We start from the raw sequence: 15,366 nt of genomic DNA, 5'->3' as shown, positions 1-15,366 counted from the left end.
ATGCCAGTCGAATAGCAACCATGCTTTTCGAATCCCATCCCTTGAGACCACATGAAAAAGGCACGGTTGGCAGCATGTATGTCTTACGTCGTTGCGAAGCTTGGCCTGATCAGGCGCCGGTCCGATAGCTGATACATGGTTGCAGCATCTCTCTGCCTCGATTTCCGCGCAGAATTCTTTTCGTGCGTCCCCGCTCCTCTCGACAATCGATTCCTGCGCCTCTTCATCCTGTGATCCCGCCAACCACTTCTTCCTTCCCTTCCTTCACCATCCTTGTCCCTCATCGCTCTTCGCATCGCTGTCATTGAGCTTTAGCAGCAACACAACAGCAACCATGGCTGACCGCAACCATCCTTCCGCCAAGCCCGCCGCCAGGACCGTGCTCAACCTCGGCAACCTCCCTCCGAAGAAGCAGGGCTTCGGCGCAGCGGCTCAATATGCTCGTACCCCTTCGCGCGTCGACCCGAACAACCCGCCTTGGCCCGCTTACCGCGGATACCATGAGTTCTCTTTTGCCCACGTAAGTTCGCCTTGACGCAAACAGCAAAGACTTGTGTGTTGAAAAGGAAAGCCAATGTCTGACCTCTGCTCTCCCTCCTTCATCTTGCCCCATTTCTGCAACTCTCTAGGAAACGATGGGCAAGCGTCTGCCTACCATCCTGGGCAAAGCGGTCGACGACGTCATCAAGACGCTCAACGAGCTGTATGAAGAAGAAAAGATCCTCGACCTCGCCAAGTGCATCGAGCGCATGCATGTGCTCATGGAAGATCTGCAAAAGAACGCCAAGCTGCGTCCCATCATTGACGATGGCGAGGGAGACATCCCACTCTGGAACAAGGAGATCGCCAAGTTCTTCCGCGGCAAGGACTTCATGAACGCACCCTGGCTCTTCGCCGAAGCCTACAAGTACCGTCGTCTGCACGAGTGCTTTAGCATCTCCAAGTACTGGAAGGACTACGACGTGTTTTTCCGTCAGAAGTGCGACACCTTCTCACGCTCAGGTACCGCCGTCTTTGAGCTCTCGACTCGGTTCGCCGAGCCGTTTGCCTACGAAGAGGGCGCAAACGAGGAGCAGAAGCTCAAGGCGCGCGAGTTGCTTTTCCACGAGCTCACCCAGGTGTGCCTCTGGGGTAACGCCACCGACCTCTCGCTGCTCATCAACATGACCGAAGAAGACATCAAGAACCTCCAATCCACGGGCGGAGAGCACCTCGCTGCCACCGAGAAAAACATCCTGGGCAACCACCTCGACCGTCTCTGGAAGCTGGTCTCCAACATGAAGGGTGGACGCATCGACTTTGTGCTCGACAATGCCGGGTTCGAGCTGTACTGCGATTGCGTGTACGCCGACTGGCTGATCCAGTCGGGCATCGCAAGCGAGATCCACTTCCACGGCAAGCGCTTTGCGTGGTTTGTCAGTGATGTCACGCGCAAGGACTGGGACTGGCTACTCAACTCGATGCTCTACGGCTCGCTCTTCCCGCAGGCGAGCGACGCCGAGGTGCAATCGCTCAAACAGATGGGTCTGCGCTGGAAAGAGTACGAGAGGAAAGGTCAGTGGATCTACGAACAGCACCCCTTCTGGTGCACCGGTTACACGTTCTGGTCCATCTCGCAGGAGGCGCCCGATCTGTTCCTCCACCTCGCCGGCAGCGATCTGGTCATGTTCAAGGGCGACCTCAACCATCGTAAGCTGACGTACGATTGCCAGGCTCCCAGCGACACTCCCTTCGACATGGCCATTGGCCCGCTGGCCAGTGAGGACGGCGCCCCGCCCGTCGCCTCGCTGCGTACCATTAAGTCGGACGTCGTCGTTGGCGTGCCTGACGATGTGTCCAAGAAGCTCGATGATGAGGAGCCCGGTTGGAGGATCAGCGGCAAGTACGCTGTCGTGCTTCTGTCCGATGGTCTGCCCGGTAAGCCGGTCAGCTTCAACCAGCAGTGAGAAGGCAAGGCTAGCGCGAATCCTCTTCGCTCTTTTGATCTCTTGATCTCTGTCGAAACGCTCACTCGCACCTGCCGTAACCTCAGATTGATACACGAATGTAACACGAAATCTCACGAATCCAATGCCTTGCAATGCGTCCCTCCCAAAATGGGACTGTGTAGACTGTGTGCGAAGTGAGCTGCGATTGAACCAAATCCCCAATAAAATACAAATGCTTTCTTTCCCACTTTACTCTTCATCCTCAACATCATCTCTCTGCCTCTTTGCCTTGCGCACAGCCTCGCTGATCTGGGCGCTATTCAGCTTGATCTTGGTGCGCTTGTCGCCCCTTGCCGCGTCATCATCGCCGCCCTTGACAAATGCGCTCTTGGTCTTGGAGCGCTGCAGTTCGACCTCTTCGCCAGCGTCCTTGGCGGTCTTGCTCCACTGCAATACGAGGTGTCGACCGAGCAAGTGCGTGTGCTTGAGCGCTTCAAACGCCGCCTGCGCCTCGCGCACAGTGGTATACTCAACGAACCCGAACCCGCGCGTCGAATTGTCGAACTTCTTGGGCAGACGCACCGACTTGAGCTGCCCTTGGGACGAGAAGAGGTCGCGAATGTCCTTCTTTGTCGCTTCGAACGGCAAGTTCTTGATCAGGATCTTGGTCGACCCACCGGAAGACAATGAGCTGGACGCACTCGTCGACGTCTCGGCGTTGCGCCTCGCAAACGTCACCACCAGCGTATGCCCGTCCACCACCTTGCCGTCCATCGCCTTTTGCGCCGTCCGCGCGCCATCGACCGATTTGAACCCGACAAAGCCATACCCCATCGACAGGCGAGCGCCAGGCCGGCGCGGGTCCGGCTTGGTCTGGATGCGCGCAAACGCGAAGTCCGACAGGCCGTGGAATGCCGACGCGAGCCGTTCGTCCGTGGTGGAGAAGGACAAGTTCTTGATGTAGAGCGTGGCACCGTCCACCGCCTCGTCTTCGGCGCTGGTGGCATCGGTGGCGGTGATGTTCGAAGTCGGGTTGGAAGCTGCGTCGATCGACTTGCCGACGATGGGCGCCTGCTTGACCACCTTTTCCCCGGCCTTCCGCGGCGCGAGCAGACCCAGCGGTGCTTTCTCGAGGTAGAGAATCCCACCTTTGAACCGCTTGTACGCGATGGCGCGGAAGGCGAGCTTAGCCTCGCCGACGACGGGCATCTCAACCACGGCAATAGTGCCACTGGGTGGGATGAGCACCTTGTCGACCTCGCCGTGCTCAGCAAACAGCTTTTCCACTTCTTCCACCGATGTGCCGTAGGGAATGTTCTTGACCAGAATCGTCGTATCAGATCTCGAGCTCCTCTTGCCATCGAACGCATCGACGTTGATGCCTTCCTGCTCGAAGAACTCTTTGGTCTCCTGGATGATGCGCGTCTCGGCGAGCGCCAGGCGGACTGCAGCATTGTCAGGTCCTCCATCGGCACCGGGATTGAGAATGTCAGCCTTGCCCACGCCGAGGCGGTCGGCGATGGACGAGGCGACGGCATCGGACGACATATAGAGCATCGACCAGTTGAAGTCCTTGGCGGCGTCTTGCTTCTTCTGCTCCGCTCGTGCCTGCTTGAGCGTCGCGGCCTTCTTGCTGTCCGTGTCTGCGGGGGCATCCTTGTTTACGGCGGGCAGCAGATGCAGCAATCGACCTTGAAAGGTGGAGCCATCTTTCGCGCGGTAGGCAGCAAGCGCATGGGCAGGATCCGAGAACGATACAAAGGCGAGACCCTTTGATGCTTTGGTCTGCTTGTCGAGCGGGATATGAACCTGTTGACGTGGAGCCAAATCGAGCGAGCAAAGAGTGTCAGTAACGAGCGCCTACATCGACAAAGAGAATGTAGCGTGGCAACGATGATGACAACAAGGCCAACGGGACTCTTTGCGGATCAGATACGAATACATTTTACTATCTAGATTCCAGTAGGTTCTCAGCACGGCACGAATGCTCTGCTGTCCCTATACTAAGCTGTCATCATGCAAAGAGGCCTCCCTGTGGGCTATTATCGTCACCGTTGATCACCTCGAGCGTTTTTGAACTTACCTGCTTGACGGTGCCAAAGCTCTCAAAGAAGGACTGAATCTCGCCCTCGTTTGCGGCAAAGGGGAGATTGCGGATGAAGAGCCTGCCGCTCTCCATGATCTGATCGACGAGCTTCTGGTCCTCCTCGGCTGCTCGCTCGGCCTTCCTTTGCAGCTCTGCCTGCTTGCGCTCAAACTCTTCGTCGTGAACCTGCTCGTCGTCCGAGTCTGCGTCCGAGTCGGCTGCGTCGTCGTTGTCCTTTTCGTCGTCGGACTGTTCGAATTGAGGAGCTGACGAGGACTCTTCTTCGAGGGTAGCGAGGTCAGTGCCGACCTTGTGCTTCATGCGAAGCCGCATGTATTCTTCGTCGGTCAAGCCAACGTCGTTCGCTGTGGCGTCTGGTTCCGGTTCCGGTTCCGACCCTTCCGATGCATTCTTGTTCGCTGCTGTTGCTTCAGCCGCCGCTGCAGCTTGTGCGTCGGCCTTCTTTTGCGCTTTTCTCGCGGCCTTCTTCTCGATGGCTTCTACGGGTGCGACGATATCTTGCAAGGTTTGTTCTGGTAGTGCATCTTCGTTCTGCCATGCCTTGCGCTTGGCTTTAGGCTGCATGACGGACATAAACTCTTCAAACGAGATGGCACCGCCCTTTTTGGACTTCTTCTTGCCCGCACCCTCGTCTTTGGCGTCGAACTTGTCGACTTTCCTCTTGCGGACATCGCTGGTGGAAGCAGAAGACGGGTCCTGCGTTGTGGCTGCAGCTGCTGCGTTGCGTCTGTTCTTACGTTCCTCTCGCTGCTTTGTGAGCTCCTCGTCGCCGATCTGTTTGGCAAATTCGATCGAGATACGGGAGGTGTCGATGAAAGTGCGGTTGAAGTAGTCGAGAGCTTGCTGAGCTTCCTCGTCAGATCGAAAGCCTACGAAACCGAATCTTCTTGAAGTTCCGTCGGGTCGACGCATCAGTTTGACGTCCGTGACGGCACCCTTTTGAGAAAAGTGCTCCCGTAGCCTCGCATCGGTGAGATGCGGAGGCAAGCCTCGTACGATGAGACGAGACATGGTGTGCGCGAAGGGAAGGAGGGCAAGTCGTTGGCGTGAATCACCTTGACGAGTGGCTGCAAGCTATCCAGAGCTGAGCGTGAAGACGGTGGCAAGCAGATTGCTGCTATAATGATAGAGACTATGCTCTGGGTATATGAATGAGTGCTTGATGTTAGAAGTGGACGCTAGAGAGCAGTCAGGGGGACTCGAGAAGAAGAAGAGCTAAGTAGAGCAAAGTTTAAATAAGTTTGCTTGCCTGGCTGCTTCTCTCGCAAGCACAACTTTTTCCCCCTCTCTTTTTTTTTTTTTTTTTGGTCGAAAATTCTGCAGCACGTGACACTTCTTCTCAACGCGCCAAAACACGCTGTGATTTTGGTAGCGGTAGTTGTGTTGCAGTGACTGCAGACTGCGGAAGTGCCGTTTCTGAGTGGAAAGAGTGGAGGAGGCTGCTGCTGCTGCTTGGCGAGACTGCAGGGTTTCGCAGAGTCCGACAGATGCGAGTGCGAATCAGGACCGTCGTCATCTTCTTGACTGTCACTCTTGCTTCTCCGCCATCACAGCTGTGCATCGAAAAGCCGATCATCATGATGGACGCTTCGCTCCCAGCCGACCAGAGCGGATTGTCAGATCTGTCGACTGAATCCATAGACGGCATCGGGCAGCAATATCTCGGACCTCCATCGCCTTTGATAGACCAGCAGCCATCGTCACTACCGCAAACGCCACTCCAGGTTCACGCAAATGCTAATCCAACACCAGGTCCGAGCCGGATCAGCATGAACGCTGTAAACAAGTCAAGCGCTGCTTGGACACCGAGCCCAGATGCATCTTCGTCCCGTTCCAAGTCCATCAGCCGGTCCATCCACCGATCGTCTCCAAGGAATGGTAACGGCAACGAAAGTATAGGCTCAAGCTTGGGCACTTTCGACTACAGCAACGCCTCGTTCAGCGAGAGTTTCCTTCGCCAGGCAGGCGCCCACATGCTTGCTGGTTTGGACGAGACCGAAATGCCAACCCCAGCCGCCTCTTCATCATCATCTTCGTCATCACCAAGGTACCGCACATCTTCGTCACCCACAGTAACAGCGAGGCCCATTCGCACAGCTGACCCAAGGACACCTTTCACCGGGAAGAGCCTGCGCACCCGCATGGCAGAGGCAGGAGTGATCGACAGCCCTGCGTCGTCCGATGGCAGCAGTCCAACTTCGAGCCCGACCACCCGCATGATCCCAGACTCTTACACCCGTTCCATATCATTTCAGCAAGAAGAGCATGTCGAGTCGCACAGCCCCTTTCCATCCGTACAATCCCCGAGGGTGGCGTACTCACCATCTTTGGAAAGGGTACGAAACGGACACGACGGTTCTCCTCTTCCGCACGACAGGTCGACCACGGGAGATAGCGATTGGCAGGAGGGTCTATCAATGGTGCCAGAGGAGTCCTACGTAGAGGACGTCTTGCAACTGCCACCGTCACCCGCTGTCGACCATGCTGTCTCACAACCCTCTTTTGGGCTCGATGAGCGTTCAAGCACCTCTATTCTGCTGAACAAGAGCTCGAAAACAATCGCAAATGCGTCGAGTTCGTCTATTTCTGCACCAAATCAAGGCTCCGCGTCGAAGGACGACGCTGCCCCACCTGTTTCGACACCATCACGCAGCGAGTCTCCTGACAACGACTTTGCGTCACCGCAAGCAACTTCATCAGAAGCAACACCAGCACAGGACTCTGACGCATCACAGAGTCGTGACAGTACCCCGTCTCTTCCCGCATCACCGCGTTCGAATCTTGCAGCACCAGCCACACCCTCGACGGCCCCTCGCACTGTCCATACACCGCGATCCTTTGCCAGACTGCGAGTGGGAACCCCCGTTCGGTCTTCGCCTCTTTCGCGCGTTGTTAACTTTTCGCCTGCATCGACAGGCTCTGCTACCTCGCAATGGCAGAGTCCCGTCAGTCAGAGGGGCAGTGTTCACGCCCTTGCGTCTTCACCAGCTCCCTCATCAAATGAAACTAACGCTACCCAGGCCGTCGAGCAAGACGCTTCGTTCATCTCAGCGAGAGACGATGCACACGCTTCTCTCGCCAGATCGACTCAGTCGCAGGCGAATGCAAAAGAGCACGCCTCGCATCCACAAACGCCGAGCAGCGCGACTCCTCTCCCGCATATCACCGCAACTCCATCCCGCTCATGGTCACCAGCAACCTCGGCCTCGTTCGCAACTCCCGCATCGCATCGCCAGTCACCTGCGCCAGCCACTCCAGCCTTCTCCCAACCGCAAAGTGCAGCTCGCTGGACTTCTCGAACAGACGCATACTCTTCGCCAGCAGTCGACTTTGGCACACCGCAGTGGAGTCCCTTGCCTGCCCCCGTTGTGGGCAAGATCGAGCTGATTGATGAGACCGCAGAAGCCAAGCTAGAGTCGAACAAGAGCATCGTAGAGCCGATCGAAGGGGAACAAGAGGAGACTGCATCGTCGTCTGCCTGTTCGTCCGCTTCCGCCGCCTCGGAGCGGAAACAAAGTGGTGATGTTTCAACGTCCTCCCAACCTGCTGTCGAGTCGTCTTCGCGCAAGAAGGAAGTAGAGGAACTATCGCTGGCCTCGACAACACAGCAATTCGACTCGCCGTCCGCAGCAAGGTTCTCTCGCATGCAGCTTTCGCACATCTTGCCACCGACGGCCTTGGTTCCGGCCGAACTGGCGTCCGTCCCAGAGCTAGGGCTGGTCGCAAGCGCGTTCGACTCGCTCAGCCACCTTTCCGATTCGCGCATCTCACGGCTCGTGGCGCAGCTCTCTGCCTCCACAGCACGGATCGAGGAGCTGGAGAGTGCTCTGGAGGCGAGAGAGAGCGAGCGGGAAGAGCTACAGGATGTGCGGTTAACACTGTCCCAGCTCTCGGTGCAGTACGACGAGCTGGTTCAGGAGACGGATGAGAAAGATGCTACTATGGCAGAGTTGGTTGAGAAGCTGAAGGTGCAGTTGCACGACAGTGGGAGAGGGAGGGAAGTAGAGTTGGAACGGCAATTGCAGGAGGAGCGGAGATTGAGGGAGGTCGAGAGGCGCGATTACGAGGTGCGCATTCAAGGGTTGATGAATCCAGCCGTTGCTGCCTCTGCTCCTTTGAAAGAGGATTTCCGATCACAAACAACAAACGGCGATCAGCTACACATGGCGATAGAGCAAGCAAAGGAGCAGCTGCGGTCGACACTGGAGAAGGACTTTGAAGTTCGTCGAACTATGGAGCAACGGGAACTTCAAGTGCGGATTGAGCAACTAGAGCGCGAGCTGGCCTCCGCTGCTATATATACCTCTGATGCCAAGGGCGGCGCTGCAGTGGACCACGAACATGATTCCGAACTACAACGCCAAGTGGGCCACCTCACCTCCGAGTTGGATCGCCGCTTCGAAGAGCTACACGATCTGCGGGAGGACTTCGAGTCAATCACCCAGCAAAAAGACCAGGCCGAGGAGAAAGTGCCACTACTCGAGCAGGAGCTGGACGAGGCTCGATCACAAGCGCACGACCACAGCGTTAGCAATAGCAGCGGCAACAGCAAGGTCTACACGCAGCTCGAAGAAGAGCTGGACAAAGCGCGATCGATGCTCGCCGAACGAGATGCTGAGATCTCAAGATTGCAAGAGACGCTTTCGCTTACCAACGCACGTCTCGCCTCCCTCGCTTCCGAGCACGGCGCCCTGGTCGACCAGCACGACCACCTCTTGCAACTTCACACGGACACCTCGGCGCGTGTGGCACAGCTCGAGTCGCACATCTACACTCTTGAGACACAACTCCGCACGCGCACACCCATCAAGCCTACCGACTCTTCCTCCGCCACCTCCGCCGCCGAAGCACTTGCGGGCACACCAGCAACGGACAGAGTAAGCCGACTGGAACGCGAGCTGGCATCGCTGCAGCTCGAACTGGTCAAGATGGGCAAAGCCAACGACGCGCTGCAAGAGGACAACATCCACTTCTCTATTGCGTTGAGCGCTAAGCAGCTCGAGCTGGGCATGGTGAAGAGAAACGCCAGGTTTGCATTGAAGAATGCTCAGGCTCACGCGAGCGCTGCTACCCACGTCGGGCTGCCGAGGAGTAAGAACGTTGAAGCGGCCAGCGGTGGGAGTGAGGAGGAGAAGAGGCAGGAGGTGGTGTTTCCAGCGGTGCCGAAAGGCGAGTTTGGTGGGCAAGAGGATGTGGCGCAAGGGAAGGAGAATGCGCAGGGCGAGCAGGTCCAGGTCAATGAGGCGAGGTTGCACGCTCGACAGATGCTCGCCCAGCGACGTGCTACAGCCGAAGCGAATGGCCATGTGGCACATGGGGCAAGGCGGAATCGTCCTCTGGTGGCTGCATAGCGCTCCTGTCACACCTTGACCTTGTTCTCACAGGCAGTTGCAATTCTAATGACAACGCTCTTCGCCGGCTCTTTCTAGCATTGTCTCGTGTGCCGACTGGTGTGAGTAGGGCGTCTTTTCTACAGTGCTCCTCTACAATTACAAGCTCCTCGCCACCTCGACCTCACTGAAACTCTGCACGACGTCCCCCTCCTTCAAATCCTGCCACCCTTCGAACGACATCCCGCACTCTGTCCCCTTCCGCATCTCGCTCACGTCCTTCTTCAAATGCTTAAACTCGTCCAACTTGCCTCTGAACACCTCGGCCCGTTTCTCTCCTCTGAGCACGCGCACCAGATTGCTCTTGGCGATCGTGCCGTTGGTAACCCTGCAGCCTGCGATTTTCTTGAACGTCTTGCCCTTGATGTTGATTTCGAAGATTTGGCTGACCGAGGCCTCGCCGTGGACGCGTGCCTCTGTGAGTGGGGGCAGGAGGGCGGATACGTGCGAGGAGACGGTTTCCATCAGGCGGTAGATGACGTCCGAGACGATGACGGGGACCGGGTTGGGTTGGGCGCGTGCGGCGGATTGCAGGACGGATTTCGAGGGCGTGACGTTGAAGCCGATGATGGTGGCCGAGAGGGCGGCGGCTTTGGCGACGTCAGATTCTGACGGCTCGCCGACGCTGGCCGAGACGATTTTCACGCCGGCTTCGGCGTTGCCAATGGAAGAGATGGCACCCACGACGGCTTCGACTGTACCGCTGAAGTCGGCTTTGACGATTACGTTGAGCAGCTTCCGTGCTTCGCTGCCGCCTGTCGTCGCTGCTGCTGTAGCTGGATCGACACTTGCTTCTTCCCCTGCAAGCTCAGCTGCAGCATCACCACCCGCGTTGGCCGCAGAAGCACTTCCGTCGAGCGCAGCCAGCACAGCCAACGGATCCTTGCCGTCGTCGGCGGCAATGCGAATCGCCCTCCGCCTCTGCCTCTCCTCAAACTCCTTCTTGGCTTCAGCCTCCTCCTGCTCCGCTTTCATCCTGCGTGCCTCGTTAATCTGCTCGACATCCTGCATCAACCGTTTCTGTTCCAGGAGCTGCTTGCGGTTCTCGGTCGCCTTCTTGCACGACCCTTCATCCGTTCCCCCCAACAGCATGTCCCCCGCCGTGGGCAACTCTCTCCACCCAGTCACCAGCACGGGGTCGCCCGGCAGCGCTTGAGCGAGAGGCTTGCCACTGGAATGCAGAATCTGACGCACTTTGCACCACGCCGTCCCCGCCACGACGCAGGACGACTTCTCGAGCACGCCGCGCTTGATCAGTACCGTAGCGACGTTCCCGCGACCTTTGTCGACTTTCGACTCGATCACGTACCCCTCCGGCAACCCGGTCCGTTCGGCACGCAGATCTGCGAGCTCGGCGAGTGTCGCCACGGTCTCTTCGAGCTCGTCGAGCCCTTTGCCGGTTTTGCCAGAGACGTGGACACAGGGGACGTCGCCGCCGAGCTCTTCGAGTTCGACGCCCGCGGCGAGCAGTTCGCGCTTGACGCGCTCCGGGTCCGCGTCGGGCTTGTCGATCTTGTTGAGCGCCACAACGAGCTGCACGGGCGGCTGCGTGGAGGCGATGTCCGAAGCGTCAACGTCGGCATTGGCGTTATGGACGAGCTGGATCACTTCGCGCGTTTGCGGCATGACGCCGTCGTCTGCAGCAACGACGAGCACGACAATGTCGGTGACCATGGCGCCGCGGCTGCGCATCGCGGTGAAGGCGGCATGACCGGGCGTATCGAGGAACGTGATGGTCTGGATGCCCTTGTAGCCTTTCTTTTTGCCTTTGTCCTGCTCGCGGCCGGTGATGGGAACCGAAAACGCACCGATGTGTTGCGTAATCCCGCCCGCCTCGCCCTGCGCCACTGAAGTGCTGCGCAGCTTGTCGAGCAGCGTCGTCTTGCCGTGGTCGACATGCCCCATGATGGTCACCACGGGCGGACGCAGCGGGAAGCTCGCAGCCTCTTCCGGCGAGCTCGGCGGAGGTCGAGGGTAAATGTCGAAACTCGCATCCTCGTTCGGGATCGCAACGACGTTGAGTTCCGCCGCAATCATCTCTGCATCTTCAAACTTGAGCATCAGGTCCGGTCGGGTGTCCTGCATGCCGAGCTCCGTCATGACATCCTGGACCGCGCGCAGCTTCTTCTCCATGCGCGTGGCGAGCATGACGACCGAGATGACGCTGGGCAGGAAGATGTTGCGCTCGACCTTGGGGAGGAGCTTGGGTTTGATCCGTGGGGTAGGCACGGACGTGTTGGCGTGGGTGTCCGGGGCTAAAGGCTGAGACTGACTTCGCGTTTGTCGACCAGGAGTTGTAGAGCTGGCGGAAGACCGCCGAGAGTTGCGGTCACGCTGTTCGGAATCACGATCCAGTAAGGATCCTCGACCTTCCTTTTTCTTATGCTTGGCAGTGTGGTGTCGATCTGATTTGTCGACGCTACTCTTTCCCTCTGAAAAGCCTTCATTCGCACCGCGGGGTGGACTGGGACTGTCGATCTCGCCACCTGCTGGCTCTCCGAACCGGTCCGAGTCTCTGCCCCGAGTACTGTTGTCAACGTCGTCCGGCGTCGTGTTGCTGCGCGCTTTCAATCTCGAGAACGTCGAGTCTCTCTTCGCAGCTGCATCTGCACCTGACGATGATGACGTAGCTGAGCCAAACTTGAGTGAGGAGTCGTCGTTAGTGCGTCGTGACGAGTATCTCTCGCCCCTATCCCCGCTGCCGTTGCTGTTATTGTTGTTGGTGCGAGGAGACCCATCCCTTTGCCTCGGCAAACGCTGATCGTTGCGATTCTGATTGTTCGAACCTTGGCCTTGACCGTGACTGGAGCGCGGCTTGGCGTTCGGATGCGGCAGCCGCTTCCTCGTCCCGTCGGCGGCAAAGCGCTGATTGCGGCTGTACTGCGCCACCGGGTTGCCGTGGTTAGATCCACCGGAACGTTGAGTCGACGGTGCCGAAGCACCGTCGTCTCTGCGACGCGGGCGATAGTCCGAGCGGTCGTTGTCGCAGTTTGAGGAGAATGATGGTCTCCCACCTTCACGCCCCGAAGCCAGAGATGGATTGGTAGCGATACTGCGAGAGAGGCAAGCCGGGGTGCTCAGCGCTGCTGCTGTTGCTACTTTTGTTGCTGTGACCCTGGTCGAGATCGAAGCGCAAGTCCAGCTGGCGATGCGGGAGGAGCTCGCAAGTGAAAGCGATCTTCTCGACAGCATCTTGAACAAAGACACTCGTCTGAGAGCCAGGAAAGGTGGTCGTCGTCGTCGTCCAGTGAGAAGCATCAGCAAGTGTCTCGTCCTTCGGATGGTCAGAGCGGCGAATTTCGGATTCTTCGATTTTTCTTCTGAACAAGGCAAGAAAAAGTTACGGCCGCGATTTTTGCCGAGCGTGAATGGAATATTTTGCCAGCCCACAGAGACACCGTCGAGGACACATGTACGAGAAAAGTGAACATGCTCATTGAAATTGTCAGCTCAACGAAAGCCACACATCGACAGCATTGGAGAAAGACAACCACAGCGCGAACACAAGCAAAAAGGGAACAAGGATGGTGAATGCATTCATACACTAGAGATGAAGAGAATACTTTACTCGTCGTCCTCGTCTTCCACCTCCATCTCATCATCATCTTCCTCTTCGTCCTCTTCATCGTCTTCATCACTCTCATCCTCATCGTCGTCATCACGAACAACTTGAGCCTGCGCCTTGATCAAGGCCTCCTGCTTGGCACGCACCTTCTTGGCCAACCTCAACATGCCCTCGAGCGGGTTCTCCTTGGCGTCCATCTCCCAGTCCTTGACCTTATCCAAATCCTTGGGCGTGAAATCGATCGCATCGCGCTGCTTGCCCACCCACAGTGCCGTCTGATGCGACTTGTCCAGCAGCTGCTTGGCCTCGGTCTGGAACTTGGCGTTCGTAGTGCTCTTCGACAGCCGCTTGAGCTGGATCTGCAGCGGTAGGACCAGTTCGGGAAACGCGATCGACCGCGACTGCGACGCCAGGAACTCGAGCAGTACAAGCGAGTATTCTGACAGCAGCTGGTTCGAGTACGGTCGCGTGCGTACCAGTTGCGTCGGTGCCCGCAGTGTCGTGCTGAAATCAATGGGCGCCGCTGTGCTGCCCTTGAGCTTCCTCTGGAATTCGGGAGACTCGAACACGGACAGGATCGACGGCGCCAGCGGGATGTACGTTCCTGTGCGTGTCACGATGCGCATCATCGCTTTGAGTAGATGCAGACGGTAAGGGAAGTATCTTGAGTTGGGCACCAACCCCACCACACCCGTCGCCACCTGCACCAGTGGATAGATGAGCGGCTTCAACGGCGACTCGAACCCAGCCTGACGTTCCGACTCCTGATCGCACGCACGCGCCAGCAGCAACGACCAAAAGTCGATTGCAGAGACGAACTGCCAGTTGAGAACCGCTTTGAACGCATCTTTCGTCTTGGTCTTGACGCAGTTACGCAGGTGGATCGCCAGCTGACGGATGAAGCCAAACGCCTGGGTGTAGGCGACATCCGAATCGAGCAAGTACAGCTCTACGGCTGTGTTCTTCATCAAGTTGAGCATCGGCTGCGTGTGGACGCTCACCGACCTGCTCGACTGAATGTAGGACGAGTAGACCCCACGCAGGACGTTCTCGAGCGAAGCGGTGCCGCCAGACATGCCCAACCTCCTCAGGGTGAGGAACGCGGACATCCTCACCCCGTCTTCCGAGACCTGGCTCGACCACAGGTTGAGCGCCACCTTGACAAAATCTCTCGTCGTCTTGGGGATGCAGAGCGCGTACGGCACCATGCGTGTGCTATCACGCACAACAATCTCGAGCATGCGCGGCTCTGTCAGCGTCTCGGTGAGCTGGAAGAGGTTGCTGAAGTACGACTGGATGGGCTTTTTGATCAGGTTCCACTTTTTGTTGTTTGAGGGGATCTTGATGTTGCCGTGTTTGTCTTCTGTAATGGGCACGTGGTGTTGCAGCACGACGGGCGTGTACTTGAGAGCGGTGAGGACGAGCTTGTTGAAGACGCGCGCTTCTTCGATGATGAACGAGGCGCCTTGCGGCCGCTGATCTTCTTCTTCGGGCTTGACCGCGCAACGGAAGGCGATGAGCAGTCGGCGGAGCGCTTTCAGCGAACGGTGCGTGAGCATCGACTTTTGCCAGCCCGCCAACATCTTGAGTGTTACGCGCTGAGGGCCAGTCTCGACCTGCGCAGCCTTCGAGGAAGAGGCCTTGGTCTTGCTGGGCCGCTCCTCTTCTTGGGCGGACTCGTCATCCTCGTCCTGGTCATCATCGGATTCTTGACCAAATTCAAGGAGCTCCTTATCGTTCTCTTGCAAGTATGCATAGAACTCGGGGTCCTTCTCCTTGAGCTTTTCCAGATCCTGTGCATGCATACCTGCCCCCTCTTCATCGTCCGACATGTCTTCCACATCGTCCAGGTCGTCTGCATCCTCTTCACCGTCCTCCTCCGCATCCTCATCCTCCTCGTCCTCCTCGTCGCCATCCCCAGCTGCGCTCTTGAACCCGCCTCCGAGGAAATCATCGACGCTCATGCCTTTCAATTTGCCGCCCGCCTCCATCTTTTCCGCGACATCCACATCATCGTCGAACTCTGCCAAATCCTCTGGTGCCTCAGATTCCTTTGCACCCCTGCCCTTCTTGCCGGTGTTGCGCAACTGCTTCTGCTTTTTGGCTGCCGCCGAACGTTCGATGACCTTGCGCTTCTTCTGGTGGTCGCGTCGACGCTTGATGGTGCCGTCGAGCTGCGTTCGCATGAACTTTTTGGTGGACTTGGTTTGCTTCCCCATCTTGTTGATCCCTTTTGCGCGCCGAGTCGGTTTGAATAGGTTGCAGAGAACAAGTGGTGGAGAAGATGAGGAGCAAAGCAGCGCGGCGCAGTGGTTCCAATCGCCTCGAGTGGAGCTCAAAGAAAAAGTTGAACCCTTCTTCCAGCAAAAAATTCAA

General features: G+C 57.6%; 5 protein-coding genes across 5 annotated transcripts; 2 read left to right on the top strand and 3 right to left on the bottom strand.

The window, feature by feature from the left end:
- Positions 1-334: 334 nt before the first annotated feature.
- On the top strand, positions 335-1,946 carry EX895_004882 (uncharacterized protein; the record flags this gene model as incomplete). Its single annotated transcript, XM_029885476.1, has 2 exons — positions 335-520; positions 630-1,946. 2 exons carry the CDS (start codon positions 335-337, stop codon positions 1,944-1,946), a joined length of 1,503 nt encoding a protein of 500 aa, XP_029738042.1.
- Positions 1,947-2,177: 231 nt separating this feature from the next.
- On the bottom strand, positions 2,178-5,046 carry EX895_004881 (uncharacterized protein; the record flags this gene model as incomplete). Its single annotated transcript, XM_029885475.1, has 2 exons — positions 2,178-3,737; positions 4,012-5,046. 2 exons carry the CDS (start codon positions 5,044-5,046, stop codon positions 2,178-2,180), a joined length of 2,595 nt encoding a protein of 864 aa, XP_029738041.1.
- A 566-nt stretch (positions 5,047-5,612) lies between these two features.
- EX895_004880 (uncharacterized protein) lies at positions 5,613-9,386 on the top strand (the record flags this gene model as incomplete). Its single annotated transcript, XM_029885474.1, has 1 exon — positions 5,613-9,386. One exon carries the CDS (start codon positions 5,613-5,615, stop codon positions 9,384-9,386), a length of 3,774 nt encoding a protein of 1,257 aa, XP_029738040.1.
- Positions 9,387-9,524: 138 nt separating this feature from the next.
- On the bottom strand, positions 9,525-12,617 carry EX895_004879 (uncharacterized protein; the record flags this gene model as incomplete). The annotated part of the gene is made up of 1 exon (XM_029885473.1): positions 9,525-12,617. The coding sequence occupies one exon, from the start codon at positions 12,615-12,617 to the stop codon at positions 9,525-9,527; it is 3,093 nt and encodes a 1,030-aa protein (XP_029738039.1).
- A 372-nt stretch (positions 12,618-12,989) lies between these two features.
- EX895_004878 (uncharacterized protein) lies at positions 12,990-15,209 on the bottom strand (the record flags this gene model as incomplete). The annotated part of the gene is made up of 1 exon (XM_029885472.1): positions 12,990-15,209. The coding sequence occupies one exon, from the start codon at positions 15,207-15,209 to the stop codon at positions 12,990-12,992; it is 2,220 nt and encodes a 739-aa protein (XP_029738038.1).
- Positions 15,210-15,366: the final 157 nt, after the last annotated feature.

The sequence above is a fragment of the Sporisorium graminicola genome, chromosome SGRAM_5 (genome assembly GCF_005498985.1).
Source record: "Sporisorium graminicola strain CBS 10092 chromosome SGRAM_5, whole genome shotgun sequence".
In the NCBI taxonomy this organism is placed as follows: Eukaryota; Fungi; Basidiomycota; class Ustilaginomycetes; order Ustilaginales; family Ustilaginaceae; genus Sporisorium; species Sporisorium graminicola.
This window is presented reverse-complemented; position numbering and strand designations above follow the sequence as displayed.